This window comes from Acomys russatus, chromosome 20 (genome assembly GCF_903995435.1).
Source record: "Acomys russatus chromosome 20, mAcoRus1.1, whole genome shotgun sequence".
Classification (NCBI taxonomy): domain Eukaryota; kingdom Metazoa; phylum Chordata; class Mammalia; order Rodentia; family Muridae; genus Acomys; species Acomys russatus.
In genome coordinates, this window is record NC_067156.1 from 63,113,380 (window position 1) to 63,132,448 (window position 19,069).

The 19,069-nt window shown below is 48.1% G+C and overlaps 1 protein-coding gene across 3 annotated transcripts in view; it reads left to right on the forward strand.

Annotated features, from left to right (window-relative positions):
• The first annotated feature begins 265 nt into the window (after window positions 1-265).
• The window catches only part of Loxhd1 (lipoxygenase homology PLAT domains 1), a 155,174-nt gene continuing 136,370 nt past the window's right edge, over window positions 266-19,069 (forward strand). For all 3 annotated transcript variants that reach the window (XM_051163240.1, XM_051163241.1, XM_051163244.1), the window contains exons 1-4: window positions 266-395; window positions 4,896-5,010; window positions 11,956-12,036; window positions 14,020-14,204. In XM_051163240.1, coding sequence (XP_051019197.1) covers window positions 266-395; window positions 4,896-5,010; window positions 11,956-12,036; window positions 14,020-14,204 — 511 coding nt within the window. The remainder of the gene's footprint in view (window positions 396-4,895; window positions 5,011-11,955; window positions 12,037-14,019; window positions 14,205-19,069) is intronic.

The following is a 19,069-nucleotide window of genomic DNA, read 5'->3' on the forward strand; positions in this document are numbered from 1 at the left end:
AAAAGAAAAGGAAAGGAAAGGAAAGGAAAAGAAAGAAAAGAAAAGAGCTCTCTGTTGGGCTGAGGGACCAGAGAGGAGGAAAGTGGGACAAAACTTGGGATGGGGACCCAAGAGACCCCAGGAACCAAGCCAGTGTGTCACACGTAGACCCGAGGCCCTAGGAGGGACCGAGGGCTCCACAGCTCAGCGAGCAAGAGGCAGGTCTAAGGAGGCTGTGGAGTCGGACCAGTGAGCCTACAGGGTCCCAGAAGAGGCAGGTGGCAAAATGATGGCCCAGAAGAAGAAGCGGAGGAAGAAAGACATCGACTTCCTGGGCCTATATGAGGAGGAGCTGCTGAACTACAACTCGGAGGACGACGAAGATGAGCTTGAGCACGAGTACTACAAGGCTAAGGGTACGGGCTGCCTGTCGGGGCTGCGGGATCTGGTCCTCCCTAGGGTACGGGCTGCCTGTCGGGGCTGCGGGATCTGGTCCTCCCTAGGGTACGGGCTGCTTGCCGGGGTGGGGATGCTGCGGGATCTGGTCCTCCCTAGGGTACGGGCTGCCTGCCGGGGTGGGGATGCTGCGGGATCTGGTCCTCCCTAGGGTATAGGCTGCCTGTCGGGGCTGCGGGACCTGGCCCTCCCTAGGGTACGGGCTGCTTGCCGGGGTGGGGATGCTGCGGGATCTGGTCCTCCCTCTGCTTTGCAGCTCTGGCCCATTGCCTATCTCGCATGTCCTGTGTGTCTGGGGGTCCAGAAGTGCACATGGAGCTAGAGATGAGGCCACTTGCTGATTGGCAGGGCTCCCCTGGAACAGAACAGACTACTGCAGGGCTGGAATTGTCTCGCACTCACACCTAGCTGCACTCATCTATTTGAACTAAAAAAAAAAAAAAAAAAAAAAAAAAAAAAAGTAAATTAGACTGAGGACCCATATGCACATGATACAGGACACAGAAGTACTTAAGGAAGAACTTAATGTGCGCACGTGTGTGTGGAGCCACTAATTCAGGATGGGAGCGTTTTCAGGCCCCCAGAGGGTCCTTTGTATCTCTACTGGACCTAACGTGGTTCCCCAGTCTATCTCCACAGACTGTTTCCCCCTGTTCTTTAACTTAATATAAAAGGAGTCACACGGCGTGTGCTTTCGGGGAGACAGGGTCTCACTCTGTAGCTCACGTTCGTTTTTACTTATTATGTAGCCTAGGCTAGTCTTAAACTCTCAGCAAGTCCTCATGGCCCAGCTGCCTGGTGCTGGGGTTACAGGAGTGAACTCCAAGTTTTGCTGTTGCGTACTCTTGTGTCCATCTTCTTTCTTACTTTACCATCTCACCTGGGAGGTTTGTGCACGCTGCCCTGTGATAACATAGTTTTTTTTTTTTTTTTTTTTATTCACAAATACGATCGCATTTTATAAGCACGTCACGGGCGACTCAGCCATGCTCCTGTTGATGAAAACTTGAGTTGCTTTCGTCTTTATTTTTGTACTGTTGTGAACAAAGCTGCTACGGGTCTTGGCACCCACGTTCATTTCTCCAGGATTTATAATTGAGGTTGAAGTGCTAGGTAACAGGGTGAGCATCTGTTCGCCTGCCTGTGCTTGTAGGCACTCGTGCACCCCCATTGTGTGAGAGAGGGACAGTGGCCTCACGTCCTGCCAGCGCTCGATATTGTCAGTTCCCTTTATTTCAGCCATTCTGGTGGGCACATGGTGACATCTTCCTGGGAGCTTAGTTTTCATTTCCCTGGTGAGTAACGGCGCCAGACATGTTTGTTTGTGCATTTCCTGTATTCGGTAGCCATTTGAGTGTCTTTGGTGAGGAATTAAGTCCTTCCTGCACTTTTCAGTGTTACTGAAGCATAGGGTTTACTACAGTAAAGTACAGCTATTTTAAATGTCCTGTTTGATTACTGTTGTACCCATGAGACAAGGTCAATGCAGAGAGTATTTACATGAAGGAGACCAGGAGTTCCCTGTGCTGTTCCCAGCCAGTCTCTCTCCCAATTCCAAGCAGCCATTCTTCCGCTTCCTGTTACGGCGAGCACATTTGCTCTTGATGGCATCACATAAAGAGCATCATAAAGAATAAGTGTGTTGTGTGCTGGTAGCTCACTGCATTTCACCACTGAGAGGTAGGCTCCAGTGTGGGAACACCACGGTTTGTTTGCCCATTCACCTGCGGCATTTAGGTAGTTTCTCATTTGGATCTACTAGGAATAAGTTATTATGGGCATTGTGTTCATGGGCTTTGGGTGCATCTGTTTTTGCCTCTCTTGGGTCAAACTCCCCCCAAAACGGCAGTTTTAGATCTTGTGATAAGTGATTGCCTACTGGTATTTAAAAGAACCTAGTCTCTGCTTTTCTTATTTATTGATGTGAATTATTCATATTTTCTAGGTATGAGTCCTTTTCTGGATGCATTCCAAATGCCATATCCTCATCGGTGAATCACTGTCATTTTCTTGATGGCCTTAACTGTAATTAAGTTCACACGAGCATCTTCTATGTGGCGAGTGTCTGACTTAGGGAGTAGCTGTGCACTCCTGAGTGAGCTGGTGAATCAGCCTTCCCTGTCCTGAACCCCAGAGCTTTCTTTCCTCTAAGCTAAGCATCTCTGGGCCTCTTTCTATAATCTTCAAGTAAGTGATGCACCTGACATTTTCACCAGGCTGGCCATTCTCCTGTGGCTAGTTGACTCAGAAATGTCCTGTGTGCCCATAGGTGGTGTAGGTAGTACTCCGGTTCCCTTGGGGGTGCAGGCTATGATGACTCAAGCCTTGCCATGAGTATCATGAACAACAGAGTCCACACACACGGCTACTTTCTTTCCCTATCCATGGCTCCTCTGATGAGTTTTGTTAGAAACAGGTACATCTAGTGTTCATCTCATCCCCAGACACTGCAGATGCTGTTCTTCACAGGCACAAAAGGACCATGTTAGAATCTCAAGTGCTCTTAAAGGGTTTCAAAGTTATCTGCACACCATGTCCATGGTGCTTGAGCTAACATGCTGTCTGCCAAAGGAACAGGTGCTGGCTCTCGGATGAAATGGGCTTTTCTGCATAAACAATAGCTTAGAAAAAGGGAGAAGTTATTTATTATTTTCTATGTGGCAGGGCCTCTATGTTACCAATTCCCAGAACAGCTCTGCAAAGAGGACATTACTATCCAGTGCTACAGGCAGCTGGGTGCTTTTAAAGAGATGTCCTGCTCCTAAGTGGAGAGTTGGTGGTTACTAGATCTCTGTGGAACTGATGCCCAACCCTTTGCATCAGGACAGAGAGGCTCATGGGCTTGCAGTAGGAAGAATAATACTTGGAATGATCTTCCAGAGCCCCAGAATGCTATGGGTGCTCAGAGGCATATGTACCTTCCACCCTCCACCCTCACTCAACTTTGTACAGGGGATTTCAAACCCCTCTGGTAGAACGAACTGCCACTGGATAGTTTTGGATACTGAATGCTGCTTAGCCCCCAAATATCAGCCCAATCCACAAGACATCCTCAAGAGAGCTCAAGTAAATTCTGCAAGCGGGGACTTGTTCTGAAAAGGCTAGAAGTAAAAATGAGAAGTAGGTTTATAGCAACAATCAAGTGAAATCATATGCATAAAAGCCCCTAACTCGGGGCTGGGCATGCAGTAAGTCATCTGTCGTTGTCGGTTATGACACAGTCTCCAAGCATCGGTATTTGTACAATTCCACACTGTGGTGAACAGCTGGCACACACCCTGCGGATTCCAAACACCCTTTGCACATTTGACCGGCTCTTCGTGCTGCAAACTCCTCCCCTCTCCCGGCACAGTCATTTCCGTTTGGTCAGCCTCCCTCGCCGCACACATGTGTGGTCGGTTCCCTGAGTCAGTGTTTCCAGCCCACGACTGATTCCGAAGTGAGTCTCCTCGTAAAGCGGAGGACGGGGACACACATTTCATTTGGAGATAGGAATGGCAGCTGAATGGCTTGGTGTGTGGCTGCGCCCACTTCTTAGCAGAGGTGACGTGGGCTCTGAGGGTGCTTGGCTGTAGCAATCAAGCCGGGTCTGTGTAGGCTTTCTGGGAGTTGATTCTAAAAACAGATCTAAGATACATTCCTACAACTCTGCTAACAGTCCTCCCGGCCATCGGGTGCCCTCTGTTCATCCTGTTCTGCCCCCCTGAATTGTAAGAGATCCTACTTGTGTTAGTTAGGGTTTCTATCTATGACCATGGTAACTCTTATAAAGGAAAGCATGTACTTGGGGTTGGCTTGCAGTTCAGAGGTTTAGTTTATTATCGTCATGGTGGGAAGCATGGCAGCGCACAGGCAGACAATGGGGCTGGAGAAGGAGCTGAGGGTTCTACATACGGATTGGCAGGCAGCAGGAAGAGGAACAGTGGGGGTGGCTTGAGCTTCCAAAACCTCAAAGCCCACCCCACCCCCAGTGACACACTTCCCCCAACAAGGCCACACCTATTCCAATAAGGCCACACATCCTAATCCTTTCAAATAATTCCACTCCATATGAACCTATGGGGGCAGTTTTTATTCAAACTGCCACACTGCCATTTCTAAGAATCTTGACGGATTTTCCCCTCAGCAAGTATGCAGGCACCGACACCCTGACCAGGGATGGTGTTGACAACAAGCCGTGCAAGCTTCAAGAGGATCATGAGAGGGAACTCAGTGCCCCAGCCAAAGGTGTACCTCTTGTGGGAAACTGCATATTCAGCCTTTAGAGGGCTTACCTATGCATAATGGAGCTGGCCTTGTCTCTAAGCTTTCAGAGCCCTCTGCAAGAGCAGTGTGAGGTATTGGCAGTGAGTTTTGGTCTTGCAGTAGGAGTGACTGTGGGTTTGACCTTGGTTCAGGGTTGTGAGCATGGAATTCTGGGTTCCCTTCTGAGCCTACAATCTGTCTCTTTCCTCCTCCAGTGTATGAGGTGGTCACAGCCACAGGGGATGTTCGTGGTGCAGGGACAGATGCCAATGTGTTCATCACGCTTTTTGGAGAGAATGGGCTTTCTCCCAAGCTCCATCTCACCAGCAAGTGAGTACCATTTTTTGGCTTGTTGGGGTCCCGGGATGTTAGTCTGGCTGGCCAAGTTCTAGACCTCCCATGGTGGCCTTCTACTCTGTAGAGATGGACAGTTGGACCACAGGCACATTAAATGACAAGGACTCTCTGTCAACAACTCAAGGGTCATCCTGGGATTGCCCAGTGCTTTCCTGACAACCCTTTTTTGTTCTACTCTAAATTTCGTAAACAGTAACATCTAGTCTGGGCCTCGCAAGAACTCATGTGTGAGCCCTTGATAATGGAGAATGAGCTGCCAGGACCAAGAACCCCAGGTCTAGGACCAGCTTTATTGCTCTGCTCTGTTTAACTTTGCCAAAATCCCATGGTCTTCAAGACCTTGATTCCCTTATCTGCTATCCTAGTTGAGATAATGGAGAACCCGTGTGAGGGAGCCTTGGCCTTGAGATGCTCTGTACTGAGGTCTCATGATGGCCAGCACCATGTTAAAGCTATGTGAGAGGCACACACGCTCAGCCACATGTGATGTGATGTGATGTGGTGTGTGTGTGTGTGTGTGTGTGTGTGTGTGTGTGTGTATGTGCGCGCGCGCGCGCGCGTGCATCTGTGTGTGCTCTGCACATACCTGAGCCCTTCACTTTTCTGCAACTCCTGAGGGCAGAGACTGCGGTCTTTTCTTGAGTCCACTTCCTTACTGTGTACATGCACACACAAGCAAACCCAAGAGCGCACTGCAGAATGACAGGATTTCGGAGTTGGCAAGGGGTCTTAGCTTGCTGGCTTTCACTCAGCTTGTGCTGTCTGGGAAAAATTGATTAGCTGGTTCAGAGCAGCTCCTCTTCTGTTATCTGGGCAGGATTCTGATTGAGGAAAAGTTCCACAGCCATTTAAACCTGCTGATCTGTTCTACTCCATTCATAGGAAACCGAGGCTCAGAGAGAAGCACTCAGTGGCTCACAGCCTTGAAGGTTTTTTGTTTTGTTTTGTTTTGCTATATTTGTTATTTTTATTTTTTGTGGGGAAGTTTGGTCTTTCATTCACATTTGTGGTATAGACATTTTAATTGACTACATGACTCTGTGGCCCTGGAGTATGCAAGAAACTCCTTTTTCAACCTACCTGTGCCACAGGTTGTGGTCTCTGAGGTTTATGGCCTGATACCTCCTGGGGGGTAAGGCGGGAAGTGTGGAGTGATCATGCCAGGAGACTTGAAGCTCTGTGCTTTGCAGGGTGTTACGTGTGAGTACTGAGTAAGAGCCATGACCCCTGTGCAGCAATGTTGAGATGGGCATAACACCATATTTTGTCCATTTCTGCAGAACAGGGTACCTGCCTTCTTGTGCTGCTCACACTGCACGTGACTCTCGTGGAAGTCTTTCCCTCCTGTGATGTGGGCACGGTAAAGGGAATACATGAAATGCCCATCCTTTTTGCCATGCATTTTCCTGGAGGAAGGAGATGCCACTAGCCCTGGGAAGGTGGCTGGCTGTTTTTCACAGTCCCCAGCCTGCCTTTTAAAAGCAAAACCGTCCTTTAATCTTTGTGTAGTGGGCTCTCACAGTCCATCCCCTTTTATGTACACACAATTCTAAGTTTCCTTCCCCTCTGCTTGTTTATTTGCCAAGCTTTCTCTCAGGGAGGCCCAGGTCACTGATGGTGCACACTGAGGAGGGTTGTCACTGAGTCCCCGTAGCCTGGGAGCCTGGCTTTTAAACTTACCTCTCAACAGCATAAGAAAGGCTGCCTTGTGGTGCAGAGGGAGGGGGAATTATGGAAGGGTTGACAGGGCCAGGAGGGCATGGGAACCAGCTTCTCTAGACCAGCCTAGGGATAGGCAACTGCAATGCCAGGGAGCATGGAGGTCTGCTGGGGAGGCTCCTGGAGAGGACCTGTGTCATGCTTGAACTTGGGAAGAGGGTGGCCAGGAGTGGGGACAGCAGCTGGGTGCTGCTGAGACTAGAGAGGGCTGTGCGGGAGGTGACGCACCTGCAGTGGAGGGCAGGGATGGGCTTCCTGGGCCTCTGGATTTGTCCTGGCTCATAAGGACTAGAAGCTCAGTAGATACCTGAGGTATCGTGTGGGCAGAGTGGCCGCTTCACCAGGAAGGACATAACCAAGGCCTTCAGTACTGAGGTAGACTCAGATAAAAAGGAGTGGTCAGACCCAGGAAGACAGTTTGGGAGAGTCTGGACAGCAGAGATCTCTGTGGTGGACCCAGCTGGAACTGCCAGTGGGAGCCATGCTGCTATGTTGAGGCATAAGGGAAAGGCCAGAGGCCAAACTGGACAGCTTTGCCAGAAAGCCAAGCAGTGGACAGTGACAGCTGATGCCATCTCTCTAGTGAGAATGATGAAGGCGAAGCAGGAGCCCAGATCCTGGCCACATTGAGAAACCAAGGGGAAAGATACATAGAAAACTGTGTAAAATTCTGTCCATCACATCCTTGCAATTCAAGCCGAAGACTGAGTCCAGGAGGGGAATGTGACATTGAGGGTTTGGGATGCGTCACACATGGGTGGCAGCTGAGGTCACCTCTGGGTCCCATGTAGTTAATGCAGATGTGCTGCCTCTGTCTTCCCACACTTCACTGTCTGCTGGTTCCTCTTCTGCAGACCCAACCAACTTCAAGACAAACCCACTGAGTTACCTGGAGCAGAGATTATTGCACACACACACACACACACACACACACACACACACACACACACACGCGCGCGCGCGCGCGCGCGCGCGTACGTACATCCATACTTGTACACACAAACTTGCACACACACCTAGTTGCACACACAAACTTTCACACACACAAAAACATACTTGCACACACCCACCCACCCACCCACCCCACCCCCACACACACCCCTTTGTGTGTAACAGCCTCCGATAGCTCTGAGATTCACACTGCCCAATGCAACCAGTCAGCACTAGCTCCCTCAGTATTAAAACTCAACCTTGCTGTTTCCTGGTATGTCTGATCCCTTTCTACAGCCTTCGGTCGCATCTCTCATCTCCTGCATCCTGTTCTCCATTTTTATGTCTTACCCCGGTTTGAGCACATTCCTGTGCCTTTTCCTGTGTCCCAGAGCAAAGAATCTCACATAGCTTAGTAGTAAAATGACTCCCGTTTTAAGAAGATCTTTGCTATCTGACTTCTAGGCGGTTAAGATAAGATGATCACCTGGTTTCCCTCATGTGAACCCTCACCCAATCTCCACCCCAGTGAGGTCTCTACAAAATGATTTCAGAGGAAGTCCCCATCTTCTGGATTTCCTGCCCCCCCCTTGCCCAGGCGGCCACATGATTAAGACATGGCAAAAAGATAGGATTTCATGTATTTTACAGTTGCTGTTTTCCTGCTGAGAGTTCACACCCCAATGTGTTGGAGCGTGCCTGGCATTTGAGTTTAGAGGCTCTGCCTAGTTAGTGGCTAAAATGCCAGGTACAGACTTTGGAGGCTCTCTCTGAAGAAAGCCCCTGCTGGGTGGTGACATGGGTAGTGCATGGAGCTAGACTTTATCTGAGGGTGGTATAGGAGTGTGGTGGGGCCCACTGGGAAACGTGGGACGCCTACATTTCTCTTTCCTTTGGGATTCCTAACCCAGTCTCGGTCACCACTCTAAAGCATTTGCATTCTTACTTAATAGAAATAGGCTTTTCAGATCTGATCCCAGAGTGGGTGGGGCTGGAGGTTTGTTTGGGATGGTCCCAGCCTCTCCCTGAGACTGGACAGTCAGTGGAGTCTGTCTGCAGCCCTTTCTTCTCTGAAGACACAGCTTTCCTGTATGCAAGAGCAGGCTGGTCTCCGTGGGACGAATACTTCTGAAGTTCACATCACTCTGGCAGGAACCATCCCAGCCCCAACAATGTGGCCTTGAGCTGGCCTAGAGTGCCCCTGAAGGCCAAGCAGTTTGCTTTCCTGCTTCTATGCTCCCCACTACAGGCTGCAAAGCAGCAGCATCTGTTTAGGGTTCCCCTTTGTTGAAGCTTGCTCTCGAAGCTTCTCTTCCAGAATCATCACCACAGGCACCTCAGACACGCAGCTGCCTCCCTTCACCCTCATCACTGCCTGAAATGGGCTGCGAACACTTCCCTCCTCGTGCCTGCTCCATGTAGCCTGTTTCCCAGGTCCCCTGCACCTTTAGAAGATGACAATTACCATCCCTAGACCTTCAGAGACTGGGCTGAGTTGGGTGTCAGGAGGTGTGGGGGGCGGGGGAGTAGGGGTCGGACGGGGGTAACAAGTCCTGAAGTATAGGCAATCACAAAAGCAGTACGTGCTACTTTTGAAAAAATGTGTAAATTTATATAGACAGGAACAAATAAGAGACAGGATTTCTCTGTGTAGCCTTGGCTGTCCTGGACTCACTTTGTAGACCTGGCTGGCCTCGAACTCACAAAGATCTGCGTGCTTCTGCCTCCCAGAGCTCTGGGATTACAGATGTGCACACTGGCACGCCAGGCTCCACTCAGTTTTTAAAAAATGAATGTGGTGTCCTGTTTGTATTGATAGATCTGTTCATAGATTTCATCTTAACGTGATTTTAAAGCTTGTATTATAAATTTCTTCACACGTTCTTTCATAGTAGGGTTCCTACTGGTGCCACAGCATTCAAACATATAGCTTTTCCCAGGACATCTATTCCTTAGTGTTAATGCAGAAACTCTGGTTGATTTAGTCTAAAAGTCTGTTGCCTTGTGTCATGTATTGAAAAAGAAAATGCCATTTATTCACCTTCCTTGTTTCTCATTCACAAATTCCTAACATGCAGAATCAATGTCCCTGTGTTGTCCAAGTTATTTCACAGCTGCTATGATGGAACCAGGATCTTGGATGCCCCGTCACTCTCCCACAGATGCAAACCCCCACGTCAGCATACCTCCATGGGTACTGGTTTGATTTGGCTCCATTTTCAACACTGGATCCAAAAACTTTATTTTCTCAGGAAGGAGACCAAGCCCTTTGGCGGAAACATTTTGTCTGCACACTTAAAGTGGCATTGCTTGGCTTTCCTCCTTTCCTCCCTGGACAAACTGCCACCTGAGCTCAGGCACAGGCGACTAGCCTGTGAGTCTCCACTTCCTTACAGCAAATAGAGAAGCTTCCCACACTGTCCCTGCCCTCTCTGTCTCCACTTTTCTGGTTGGATCTTCTTTTCCCTGACAAGGCTGCCTTAGTACACATCTCCCAGGCTCTGCTGCTTCTTAGGAGGCTCGCCCCCCCCTCCTCTCGGCCCATTGTAATCCTCTCTTTTCTTTTTTCTTTTTCTTTTTGGTTTTTTTGAGACAGGGTTTCTCTTGTAGTCCTGATTGTCCAGGACTCACTTTATAGACCAAGCTGGCCTCGAACTCACAGATACCCGCCTGCCTCTGCCTCTTCAGTGCTGAGACTAAAGGTGTATGCCACCACCAACCAGCTTGTGCTCTTCTCTTAAGGAAACTTCTCCCCAAGGTGGATTGTTTGCTTGCGTGGGTCCATTTGAAGAACCCCAGCTTCCAGGCCCTGAAGAACATCGAAGCCCCCCTGTGCCTGACCTTCAGCCCACGGCCGGGGGAGAAGGTCCTTCACCCCCTTTATTTTGAAGAGTACAGACAGCCAGGAAATGTTAACAACAATCATAAGCTGGGTTATTTAATTTTCTGTGCCTGTAACAAATACCTAAAGTAAACCAACTAAAAAGAGAAAAGGTTTATTTTACTCCAGAGTTGTGGAGGTTTCGGTCCGTGATCAGTTGGCTGCATTGCTTCTGGGGACGACATGGCAAGTCAGCACTGGCTGCAAAGGAAGCTGTTCAACTCACAGCAAGCAGGAAGTGAGGAAAGAAGAGGTGTCCCCATGGAGTCCCAATATCCCTTGGGGCCCAGTCTCAGTGACTCGATTTCCCTCCAGTAGGCACTACCTTCTTTATTGTGCAGTGATGGGAATTGAACCCAGGGCTTTATGCATGCCATGAAAGTGCTCTATCACTGAGCTACACCCCTAGGTCCAACCTCTTAAAGGCTTCCAAACAGTAAGTGGGGGACGTGTCAGGCTACACAGGCTTTGGGAGTACATTTACGGTGTAAACCGGAGCACAGGCAAATGCCTTCTGTGCTTTCCTTTTCTCATGGCCATGTGCTGGGCCACTGACTCTGGCTGAGAGCACACACTCTCAAACCAGAGGCTCAGCTAAGAAGCAGAAAGAGCTACTGGCAGGCCTGGGCTATCAGGGCTGGGTTCCTGGCCCTCACAAAGGATGAAACTGATTTCAACCAGAGACTCAGGTGTGCGCTCCAGAAGATCCCAGGGCCTAGCACCTCCAGCCTCCTGTGTGAAGCACTTGAACTTGGGGTGTGTAGAAGCTGGGACTGGCCTGGGCCTTGCACTGCCTCATACCTCAGGTGTATTTCCTCTGAGTGCACGGATTGACAGGTGCTGGTCATCATTCTCCTTACTGCTCTCTCCTTCCTGGTTGCTGAGGGAGGAAGAGGTTTCCCTTTCTCCTTGGGGTGACAAGAGCACACACTGCTACCCAAGGTCTGAATCTACTTGGGGCTGCCGCTGCAATTCTTCTCACAGAACAGGGCAGGTGAGGGTAAGCCGCAAGGGGACCTGCAGACAAGAGGCTCCAGGTATCTACCCGTCACACCCTCTTTCCTCTCCGTCCCTGAAAAGGCCCCAGTTCTTCTACCAGCTGGTGGTTTGCATGCCCACACAATGGCACTGGTGTCACCCACTCTGCTTGTCTTAGTGACTCACAGCAATGATTAAACGAACGCCTGGATGTGAGCCTAGGCACGACCCTGCTCGTCCTTCTCTTCTTCCTTTCTGACCACGTCAGAAAGAAACCTCAGAATGGTAGTTAGTTGTGTGTAGCTCTTCCAGTGAGTGGGATAAAAAGCAAGAAGCGGATGCCAGTCTTTGGCTCCTTTCCTGGGCCCATGAGACACATTCCTGGGACTAACTGCACGTGTTTACTGCAGGAGCGAGTCTGCTTTCGAGAAAGCCAACGTTGATGTGTTCCGGGTGCGAACCAATAATGTAGGCCTCATCTATAAAATCAGGTGAGAGTTTGCCCCTGACTACAGCAGTGGTGATCAAGATCGACATTTTCTCGATATTTAATACTCACTGGCTGCCCAAACTCCTTTCGGCCCCAGTCACTGAGCGCGAAGCTGCCCCATTAGTGATGTGCTTTCACAGGCTAGGACAATTTGACACAATTTTCCACACGCGTGATATATAAGCTCTTAGAGACGCTAAGCATGGTAATTGGGAGCAAATCTCTAGGCCGAAGTCTAAGGTCTGCTGCACTGGTTTTTGGCTTTACGATTTTAGATAGTTCATATTTTCACGCCTGATTCCTCTTCTATAAAAAAGGCATTCCATCTATATAATGCTAGGACTCGCTGAGTCAGTGCGCAGAGCGAGCACTGGCCACACACTAAGCACTTGGTGAGGGCTGTGCTGCAAGACGCCTTGGATGGAGAATTCCCGCTCCTCCCCCACCCTCCCCTCCCCCACCCCCCCTTCCCCTACCCCACCCCTCCCCCAACCCCTCCCCCAACTTCACCACACCATGTTGTTCTCGCTGGGGGAGTCTCTGTGAACTGTATGGAAAGGGGTGACTTCCAGTCTGGCTACAGAGGAAGAGTGTTCAGTCACTCCTTTGTCCTGTCTCTGCTAACATCTGTGCTCTGATTGCCTCTAACTGGGGCCTGGACAGGGCTCAAACGCAGCCTCAGTTCAGCCCTAACATTTTAAAATTTTTCTTCCACTAGAAAATTTGGGACCATGGTATCACTTCACAGGAAGAGTAAGAGGACATAAGGGCCACAGGCACTGGCTGTGTGCAGGGGAGGGGGTGTAAACACAGAAGAGGCTCCTGTAGGGAGGTGAGGAAGGGAAGTTAGGATGTGGGAAATGGTCTCTGACTAAAGTCTTGTTGGGTGCCAAACTCTGTGCCAGGCTGAGGCATTTGACCCTGTAGAGGACAGGCTCAGTGTATCAGGCTGGTCACCTGTTTGTTGGGGTCATGAGCAATGAGCTTCTGGCATAAAGCTCAAGTGTGCTGGCCTGGGATGAGATGTCCCATGTTCCATGAGGTCGTCCAGTGGCCACGTTCTGGGAAGATCTGTGAGAGCTGTAGGAAGTGAAAGAAGATTTAGAAGACAGATATGGGGGAGTCCGTGTCCATGTCCCCCACAGTGCAGAAGACATGCAGCTATTGTGCATTTAAAATGCGGCTGACTCGCACCAAGTGCTTTGTGTGGATAAAATAGACACCAGGCTTTTAAAAGACTTAACACAGGAAAAAGAATGTACAACATGTTGGTGAAGTTTTACATGGTTATGTGGGAGATAAAATATATTATCAAAATCCATGCTACCAGCTTCTTTGTAGCTTCAAAAAAAATCAAGGCTACTAGAAAAATCTAAAATTGCGTGTGTGGCTCACGTGATGTTTCCATGGGACAAGCTTGGTCTAGATGGGGATTCTTGGATGATGAGACTAAGAACAGCACCTAGGGTGAGAGTCACTAAGAGAGGGGTCAACTCTGAGTAATGGGAGCTGGGATTTACCCCAGGGGCCAAGTCTAAGGCTAGGGGTTTCTGATCTCTACTTCACGCTCTCTCTTTGTAAGATCTGCCTCAGCTGCCTTTCCCTTCTTGACTCTGATAGGCTTCAAGAAGTGATGATGTGTACATACAACTCAGGTCAGAGCAGACAGGGTGCGGTGCTGGCAGGGACCAAGGTTAGGAAACAGCACGGGACCTACCAAGGCCCAGATCAAGATGCTTCTGCAGAGAGCTCTGAGGACTTGACTTTCTCAGAAAGAAACTATTTCCCTGTTGAAAGGTGACAATGCGAGAGTTGCTATGCACATCTGCCTTGCAAAATATCCCCATTAATAGATGAGGAAACTTAAAACCAAAGCAAGCAAACGACCCGGCCTCTCTCTGGAGTGATCATTGGGTGCCCTTGTGTGGAAAGGGGTGGCATCTCAGTTCTGCCAGTGACGTAGAGGTGTTGGCTTCCGCCTTAGGATTGAGCATGACAACACAGGCTTGAACGCCAGCTGGTACCTGGACCGAGTGATAGTGACCGACATGAAGAGACCCCATCTCCGTTACTACTTCAACTGCAACAGCTGGCTGAGCAAGGTGGAAGGGGACCGTCAGTGGTGCCGTGACCTCTTGGCCAGCTTCGACCCCATGGACATGCCCAGAGGTCAGTCGCTGGCTTTGTCTGCCCATCCTCCTCCCTCCCTGGGCCTGGCTTCCTGCTGTGCTCTGGAAGCCCACCGTTCCCCCTCACCATGTTTTCCTCTTGACTTGGACCAAGTGCAATCCCATCTGTGCTGACCAGTATTTGTGTGCTGAAGGGGAAAGGGACTTTGGGGCAGGAGGAGAAAGGCGGCTTCCCCATGGTCAGTCACTCAGCAGAACATTAGCAAGCTCATCTCACCAGCCCCGCCCTCTGGCAGCCATTTCTGTCTGTAATCCTGATCACACTAAACTTGCAACTTCATTGAGTTTTGTTTTTTTTTTCGAGAAGGGTTTCTCTGTGTAGCCTTGGCTGCCCTCGACTGGCTTTGTAGACCAGGCTGGCCTCTTACAGAGATTCACCTGTCTCTGCCTCCTGAGTGCTGGGAGTAAAGGTGTGTGCCACCACACCCGGACTTCATTGATTCTTTAAAAAAAGATGTTATTTTCTTTCCAAGCCAACTTCCATCATTTCACAAAGTTTAGAAAATAGACAGATGGAAAATAAAAAAGAATGCTTTAATCATGTCACTTGGAAAAATACCACCCACCAGTGACAGATGCATTATTTTCTAGCCCTTTCCATGCATATGTACTATGAAATAATGGGCTAGTATATTCTCTGTTCCATAGGATGGTTATTTCTATGCCATTAAATATTACTTAACGTTCTTATGCCCAATGGCAGTGTATGCTCTAGAACAGGGGTCTCAACATGTGGATTGTGACTTCACAAAGACCATTGGAAAACATAGATATTTATATTATGATTTGTAACAGTAGCGAAATTACAGTTATGAAGTAGTAATGAAAATAATTTTATGATTGGGGGGTTCCCACAACATGAGGAACTGTATTACAGGGTCACATCATTGGGAAGGTTGACAACCATTGTTCTAAAATGTGTCATTCACTCACTGAATACCTCATCACTGGACATCTATGATGTGTCTCTCTCCTAAACAGTATACCTAAATATATAATTCAGATTTCAACACTCAGATTTCAACATTGCAAAGTGGAATTTCTAAGTCAGACAGTATGTCCATGGTTAAAGCTTTTAAAATTTTATCTGGTGTGTGTGTGTGTGTGTGTGTGTGTGTGTGTGTGTGTGTGTGTGTGTGTGTGTATGTGTGTGTGTTGTGCATGTATGTACAAATGCAAATTTGCCACAGTGCAAATGTGGAGGTCAGAGGACAACTTGTCGAAGTTTAGTCTATCTTCCCACCATGTAGGTTCTGAGAACCGAGCTCAGGTTCTCATGCTTGGCAGCAAGTGGCTTTGCCCATTGAACCCTCTCACTAGTCTGGCTCAAGCTTTTGGTGGGAATTTCTAAATGGCCACAGGAAATAGATATCAGATGGGGCACAGCCCCTCAGATGTGATCCTGCCCACACTTGGTTAGTATAGTGTGATTTTTCAGTTGTATCATAAAGAAGGACTTTTCAGTGCTCTTTCTTTCCTTACTAGTATGATCAAATATTTCACCTTTATTGACAATTGTTCACTTTAAACTTTATTTGTTCTGATAGATTCTATTATATATATTTCAGGTGTATGTAATGTTATGAGATATGTTATGGATAGTAAAATGCTCTCTCTGTCTCTGTCTCTGTCTCTGTCTCTCTCTCTCTCTGTGTTCTTGAGTGCACACGTGCACGTGCATGCATGCATATGGGGATTGCCTGCTCATTGCTCTTTGGCTGTCTTTTCCTCTGGGGTGAATTTCACAGATTCTCCTCAAAATATACACATCCTGAGCCACTGACAGAGTCCGTCAGGGTTAATCCCCATCAAATGCCATCTCTTCCTTTCTCCCTTTCCTCCCGTTCTTGGCATTTTCCCACTTTCAGCTCCTTATCTTAACTCCTGCGTTGGCCACACAACAGTCTATGGTAGCACTGTTGGGAGAGAACCTTCTGGAAACTCCCCACTAAGAAAGAATGAGGCAACTCCATGAGAGCCTTGCCATGAGGCTTGCTATGAGAGCCAATTTGCAGACCCTGCTGACGCCAACCTTAGTCATGCACATTCCGCCTTCAAGGGCCTTACCTTCTTCAGTCACGGTGTGCGTTAGTCACCATTCTTCCTTACTCACCCTGGAATAGCGTTGTAAGCTCATCTGGAACACAAAGGGTAGCACTTCCATAAAGAAACATTGTGCTTTATAGCTACAAATATGAGGTACACACCAGTACACAGTAGCATAAATATATTAGATAACCCTAGTCTACTAATACTGGAATCTTCCAGATGACCTAGTATACAGAATCCATCTGGGGAAATACCACTGACTCTCTTCTGAAAGCAGAAAAAGGGGGGCATGGGGTGTCAACCGTAATTGCCTCCGTTCTTAAGAGTCTTGATTAACTGGTCCCACATCTCCAAGGATGAGGGTGAAGCAAGGAAGGTCCTAGCAGGTGTCAACTACACTGAGCTTCATCCAAGGACAAATGGATATGGCTGAAGGGGCTGGGTCTTCCTATGCCCTGTTGCCTCCTGCTTATGTCTTGGGAAGACATAAGCAAGATCAAGGGCAAACTGGCCTGGCTTTATGAGAGCTATATGGAGTCACTGAAGTCAGCTGCAACACCTCCTGCTGTCCTGGGTGTCCCTCTCTCACCTTCGCTCCAGCCCTTCTTGAGAGGCTGGCGGTTATCAGCCTCCCAGAGTGGCCCTCACCACTCTAAAGCAGCATCACTGGTGATTGGAAAGCTATTTTGGACATTGAAGCTGACATACTCTCGCAGAGTCTTCTGCTTGCCTTGCTCCAGGCCTCGCTTGACAAACAGCATCTGGCCCATGCCACTCTTCAGTGACGGGCTCTCCCGGACAGAGCTCAGGTTTGGAGAATGCGAGGGGGCTCTCCAGGTCAGACTGAGAAAGTCTCTGACTCCATCATCCTGCCTTCATTTTTTTAGTTGTAGTGCAGCATGCATTTAAAGAATGACCATTTCAGCCATTTTCACGGTATAGTTCAGTGGCAGTAAACACAGTCAAGTTGTTGTTATTGTTTTTATAAGCAACCCTACCACCCATCTCCAGAACCTTTTATCTTCCCAAACTGAGATGCTGTCATTATTTATTTTTATTTTTTACTGAAACAATTTGTTCCGATTATGTCTCGGTTGTTGTCCCCTCACTTGCATCTTCCCATCCTCCCTCCCTCCCTCTTTCACCCTTTCCCCTCCTTTAGGCCTATGACAGATGGAGACCTCCTCCCCCATCATATGATTGCAGCCTATCAGGACTCTTCTGGGTAGTTTGCTTACCCTTCCTCTGAGTGCCACCAGGCCTCCCCACCAAGGGGAAGTGGCCAAACAGGGGGCACCAGAGCTCATGTCAGAGTCAGTCCCCACTCTCCACACATGTGTGGAGAATGTGCTGTCCATTGGCTAGATCTGAATAGGGGGGTCTAGGTTTACTGCATGCATTGTCCATGGTTGATACAGTAGTTTGTGTATGCCCCTGGGTCCAGATCCGCCAGCCTTGATGGTCTTATTGTAGGGTTTCAGGACCCACTGGATCCTTCTATTTCCCTATTCTCCTATACCTTTCTCACCTAGAGTCCCAGTAGCAAGTCCCAGCATCTGTCCCAATCCCCCGCTGAGTGAAGACTCTCAGAGGACGTCCATGTTGGGCTAGTATCCAATTATAAGTGAGTATATACCACATGCATCTTCCTGCGTCTGGGTTGACTCTGTCGTTATTTAACTCCACACATCTCCTCTCCTCCCAGGCCCCAGTCACCTCAGTTCTATTTTCTGTTTCTCTGAAATTGAAGACTCTAAGAACCTCATGTAAGTAGAATTATGTAATAAATTTCCTTTCATACCTGGCTTATTTCACTTAGCACAATGCCTTCAAGCTTTATCTACCCAGTAGCGTATGTCACAACTTGATTTCTTTTTAAGGAAAATTGTATTTAATTGAATATTTACTGCATCTTTATTAATTTATTTTATCTCTATCTCTCTGACTCTGACATACATGCACACATACTCCATCTCTCATCTATCTATCTATCTATCTATCTATCTATCTATCTATCTATCTATGAGAGAGACAGAGACAGAGAGACAGGGACAGAGAGACAGAGAGACAGTCTCTCACATTCAGGTTGTTAGTACTTTTTGCCATTGTTGATAAAATTTCTGAGAAGACGGGAGTATGGATCAAGTTACTGCTTTCAGCTCCACTGGCTGCACACCTAGAGGTCGGTTAGAGTTGGAGTCATATCATGTTGTGATTCTATAATGAAGTTTGAGGAATCCCCATACCATTTTGGATGATAGTTGCAACACTTTTGCATCCCCTGCTACAGTGCGGGGACTCCCAGTTTCCTACATCGTGACCAGTGCTTATCGTTTTGATAATAGTATGCAGTAGGCACAAATTTGTGCCTCTTTGTGGTTTTCATCTTCATTTCCATTGCACATTTTCACATTTTATTTTAGAACTAGCCATTCAAATCCTTTGCTCATGTCTTAGATATCAAGTGGTTTGATTTTGTTCTTGTTGAGTTGGAGGAGTTCTTTACTTTTCTAAGTATTAGCCTTTAATCAGATATAAGATTTGTAAACATTTCTCCCACCCACCCAGTTGCCTTTCACTCTTGATAACTGACTGTATATTTGAAGTTTATTTCTGTTCTGTTCTATTGGTCAGTATATTCATTCTTAAGTCAGTACACCCCTGTTGCTTTATAGTAAGCTTTGAAATCAGAAAGTGTGAGACCTGCACTTTCGTTCTTCTTTTTAACGTTGTTTTGTCTACTCAGCATCTCTTGGTGGCCCACTTCTTTTGAATCATTCTGCATGGTCATTAAAT